Raw genomic sequence first — 4,986 nt, forward strand, 5'->3', positions numbered from 1 at the left:
GCTTCTAAGGAATGTCTTAAAAGTAGGTCATTTCAGCGCATTCTATTATTGAGGTCGCCAATCATTCGGCTTGATTGGTCTATCCGTTTTATTTATATGTATTATTAAGTTTACCTTAAAATTTTGTAGCGTCACACCCAGGTTATTGACTTCCATGAAATCATTACTCAAAATATCAATATAAGCTGCATAAAAAGGTGCCATTGGATGTTCGTGACATTCAACTGCACATCTTTCGACTTTCATTTCAAAAATGTCCTTTTGAAACTTCACTGTCATTCCTTTGCGCATAAAAATTGACGGGCTAAATTGCACAGAAATGGACTTAGCCGCCAAAGCTAGAATTGTACGGGTCGAAATTCTGAGCCCGAGCTCGGCCCTGGCCCGACGTAGAATTAGCTTATTAATAAGGGAGTAATTACTCCCTTATTACAAATCTACTGCACCTTGGGGATTCCCCTAAATATTTGGCGAACACCATTCCCATTTCGAGTTTTTGGTTCATTCGCTCTCGCCCTATCATCTGTTCTGCTGACCATCCTGGTTAGGTCAGTTGGTAGAGCGACTGCCCCGGAAAGGCGGTGGTCCCGGGTGCAATCTCCGGGCAAGGAGGAATTTTTTTTTTTAAGTACGAAGTATCTGTATAGCTTTCCTTTGTAGCCGTATGGCTGCGCTGGGGTGGACCCAAATGCACACATACAAGTTCACGGTCACCGGAAGTGTTAAGGTATCACCATGAATAAGCGAGCCGAAAGCCCCAAATCCCTTGAAAGGAATTCAAGGCATCAACCAAGTTATACAACTCAGTAAACGGCCCCGCGGCAGAACATGACACCGTGTACGACGCTTTCTACCAGCTGTGCCCTATAAATCAACACTGGTGCTGTTTACTGGTCTCCTATTTTTGCGCCTATCGTCGTTGGTTGATTCTCGCCTTTATATATATGGTTAAATACAGAAAAATCGTAATTAATTCAGCGATGTTTGTGTATTTCGTTTCAGGCATGTGACCTTAGCGTATACCAAGACATCTCAAATCCCATAGGAAAGCCTTTCGAACACTTTTCTCCGCACATTGTCAACCGCTTTAGGGAGCTGGTCACCTACCATCTCGCACTGCACTTCAGGAAGAAGGTAAGGCTGCACTATTTTCTCTCAGTTTTGTGACAATGGCGACTACCTTGCGTGCTCGGATAAATATACTGTGTTGTAAGGGTTGTGAATTCTTTATTTTAACTATATACAGGTCCCTGGTTTGTGATGTGAAATAGTGGGCTTAATGGCATGATATAACGAATTAACTACAGCTTAAGTTTTTATAGAGTGCGACTGCCATTACAAGTGGCAGTTTCGCCCCATTGCGAAAGGAGCAGCTGGTTGTTTGGTGCGCACTTTCTTTTAGAACAAATTGTAGTCACTTGAGCTGCGTCCCATTTCCAGTTGCAGAGACTTTAACCGTGGTTCTTATTCTCATGTTATTTAAAGCGTTCACGTTTGTCATATCTAGCCCATTATTATTATTCATACGAAACTACGCAACGACCATGATCTGATACATTTGCTGCCCCTTCAGCTGTGCCTGATTAAACGCCGCTACAAGGAACTGGAGATCAGCATCGCTTTCTTCGACCTTGAGTGCGAAGACTGGGCAGGAAAATGCACGAGCCTTAGAGAAATTGGCCTCAGGGGCACTGAAAGGCTTCGGGAAACCACGCCCTACGCCCACAACCTGACCTACCAATACCTCATTGCTCATCTCAGCTGCCCGTGACCAGGTCGTCTTATAGTTCCAGACTTACCGCGCTGCAAGCGCTAATACCTTCATTTTTTCTCCGTTTTATTTGTATGGTTAAAATGAGATTCGAATTCAGCAACAGAAAGATATGAACGGAGCCTTTTACGTCCGACAGTGACTTTGTTCTTTGCGGTTATGGCGAACGTATTTGTATTGAACTGAACGCTAGTGACAATCTTTGAAGTCGGCGACTCTTCGAGCTTTACCACTATTGTGTGTGTGCACGCGCGTGTTCAGTGCACTACGCATCGCGTTTGTTACTGAGCGATTGCGCTTACACTATACCTTTCTGTAGCAAATATCGACCAGTGATACAAGCTTAGCTATTCTGTTATTTGTTCTCTGTCTTTGTATAAGTAACACAACGCACTTAGTCACTTTGCGTGTTCAAGATTATTTCAACATAGCTGCCGGCGTATATATCGTGCGCGCTTTGTGTTTGGTCCATTGAAGTTTCACTCAATAGAGTACAGCATGTTCATCTGGTGCTGTGTAATTCCCTGTCTCTATGAACTGCTCCTATAAGTCACAGTTGTACACTAATTTTACCAACAACGATATGCGTGGTTACTGACATGCCCCGCATGTTATTTCATTAACTGCGTGTGCTTCCGGACTGACTTCGACCGCATGCCTTATCCTAAAGTGCACCTAAATCTCAGTTCATCGGTGTTTCATCATTCAGCTCCTTTAGAAATGCCGACGTCGCAGCAGTGCCTGAATTTAATACCTTGTCCTAGCCAATGCATCCAAAAGAACATGCCTGACGTTGCACGGGTTGACCGCTACGCGGCGCTCAAAGCTGACCTTCGGTTTCGGTTGTAATGGCTGGAAGGCTATGAATGAAGACTATAAAACAGCAGTCCTGCCATTTTATCCCTTTTTGAGGATTTTGAGGCTCAAATTTCTTGTTTTTGATTACGGAAAACTTGTTTTGAATATCGCAGTGTGTAGCATGGGCTTTCAAATCGTGATAAAAATGGTCATCAATTTCATTTTCGGAGTTTCGGAGGTTCGACTGGTGTGACAATGTCGTTGGCACCTTTTGCCTGCGGCCTGAAGAGAATCGTTAGGGCATTTTACGAAGGGGACATATAAGAAACTTCTAATACTGTAGCAAGTGCTTTAAAAGGCTAGAAATGCCTCAAAATGAGTATCTAAACTGCATGCATGGTGCATATGGATGAGCTGTAATTTTGCCAATTACTAGAAATCAGTTAATACGGAGAAGCAGTTAAAGAAGGAAAATAATCCATGACATGATATAAAATTCGAAAAATCTATGCTATAATCCGGAATTACCTGAACTCTAAAGTTCAGCTAGGTGACCCGTGGAAAAGAAGAGCTGCACGGCACGCAATCGATGGAAGTCTGGGACGCAGTGACAGGTAAGCTGACGTGCACGGTCATGCCGCAGCGTGCACATCATGTTCTTATAAGTTCGCGAAACTGGTGTATGTGTATTGTAACCAAGCGGCGGAGCATTGTGAGAGATGTTTCTAACGGGGGAAGCAGATCTTGGAGAGCAGCTAGCCTGTGGCGTACAGGTCCTTTTTCTGGTGAGATTTCGCCGGAAGGGACCTCTACAATAAATAGAACGTTTACATACTTAAAATAAAGCCATTTGCTGTGTTCTATTAGTTTCGCTATAAACCCAGCCCACGAGGTCCCTGCGAGACGCACACTTGTTAAACGACGTTAGGGTACACCAGGCATATTGATCTAGTTTTTCCGCTTAAGAATTAAGAACCTTGCAACAAACAAGCGCTTTGATAAGTAACAAACAGGACGAGCAACTTGTGATGTTCCTGACCTAATTGGGCCTGGAGTGGGCCACAATTTAAGGTGTAGGTTGCAGCTCTCTCTCTCTCTTTCTATTCTTTTGTTGTTTTTTGTATTGTACGCGTAGGTGCGCTACAGCCTGAATTCATATTCGTGAGTTCAAAGCGCGTAGTTCATCACACCACATTTTTGGCCAAGGAAAGCTGCTGACGATCTTATTTTGTCTGCCGCACGAGAGTAAGGCAGACATGGTTCGATGGACGGATACATATGATTTTGCATGGTCGGCTGCTTCATGTACTTGATTCAAGCCACCCACGCAAAGGTCTAGGGCCTCTCGCCCGCGTCCGCCAGGTTGAGGAATATACGGCGCCCACCGCCAAATCATCTTCACGTTTTCTCTTCTTTATGCTGCTGTCGTAAAGAGATTTTAGTGGTGCCGTCCTTCGGTATGACGGGCACTGATTAAAAATGATTGGCACGAGATATCTTTTACACATCGGCCTTACTAAAGTCATTTCGCTGGAAATGGAAGCTGCAAGCTACAGAAAAACTTGATGTAGTGTTTGACTGCCAGTTACTTCTTCGCAATTTCTTCAGCCACCTTTTCCAGAGGTCTAAGCTTTAAGGAACTTCACGAAATGAAGCGCCGCGGGCTTCTTCGCTCACCGCACATCCGACACGGAATGCAACAGCGCAGCCATGCTTTTTATTCGGTCGGTATTGGTTCCAGCAAGTGCACTCATCGGTCCGCCAATGATTACGCTAAACATAACATACAAATAATACCGAAACAACAGCGCGCCACAAGGCTTACATTTCACTGCAATGACAGTCACAAGAACATTCTGCACCACCAGCGTGTCGTTTGCTAGAGGGTCATCTGACAGTGCTGCCACACGGCGGACGCGCGCTCTCCGGCAGGCAGAAAAAACCCTGACGCTGCAGGCATTTTCTTCAGGAGGCATATTGTCCTAGCCAAGTAGCAGTGCGCCGTCGCCACACAGCAACTGTCACTTCGCGTCTGTTTATTGTCTCGTGTACGTCGCCTTTGCTGCTTGGGCTTTTTCTATCCGAAACGTAAAACCGTTGTCTTGAATGGGGAACACACATTACGTATCACCTCGTTGTGCCTAAGAAGATTTTATTCATTGAACGGTCTTTCAGTATTAATTTCATCTCATACGTACAGTGGTTAACCGCGTATTTTTTTTCTCCGAAGGCATTCTGCTCTAAAAGGACGTTGTCGTCGTTTACATGAAAGGAAACCTTCATTTAAATTTGGATATAGTTTTTAGGTCACGCGAAAATTCTTCGTGTAAAGCTTTAGATGTATTTAAATATGACGTCAGTTCTTTCTCGTATTTCTGTGGGGCTACAGGATTGCACAGGTGAGACTTCCAAGCAAA

At 44.3% G+C, this 4,986-nt stretch overlaps 1 protein-coding gene across 1 annotated transcript in view; it reads left to right on the forward strand.

Annotated features, from left to right (window-relative positions):
* LOC146197685 (uncharacterized) overlaps positions 1-1,865 on the forward strand; it is a 35,854-nt gene extending 33,989 nt beyond the window's left edge. Inside the window, exons 6-7 of the mRNA XM_084597227.1 lie at positions 1,003-1,134; positions 1,574-1,865. Coding sequence (XP_084453353.1) covers positions 1,003-1,134; positions 1,574-1,771 — 330 coding nt within the window. The 3' untranslated portion in view covers positions 1,772-1,865. The remainder of the gene's footprint in view (positions 1-1,002; positions 1,135-1,573) is intronic.
* Positions 1,866-4,986: the final 3,121 nt, after the last annotated feature.

The sequence above is a fragment of the Amblyomma maculatum genome, chromosome 3 (genome assembly GCF_055883805.1).
Source record: "Amblyomma maculatum isolate TAMU_Amacu chromosome 3, ASM5588380v1, whole genome shotgun sequence".
Classification (NCBI taxonomy): domain Eukaryota; kingdom Metazoa; phylum Arthropoda; class Arachnida; order Ixodida; family Ixodidae; genus Amblyomma; species Amblyomma maculatum.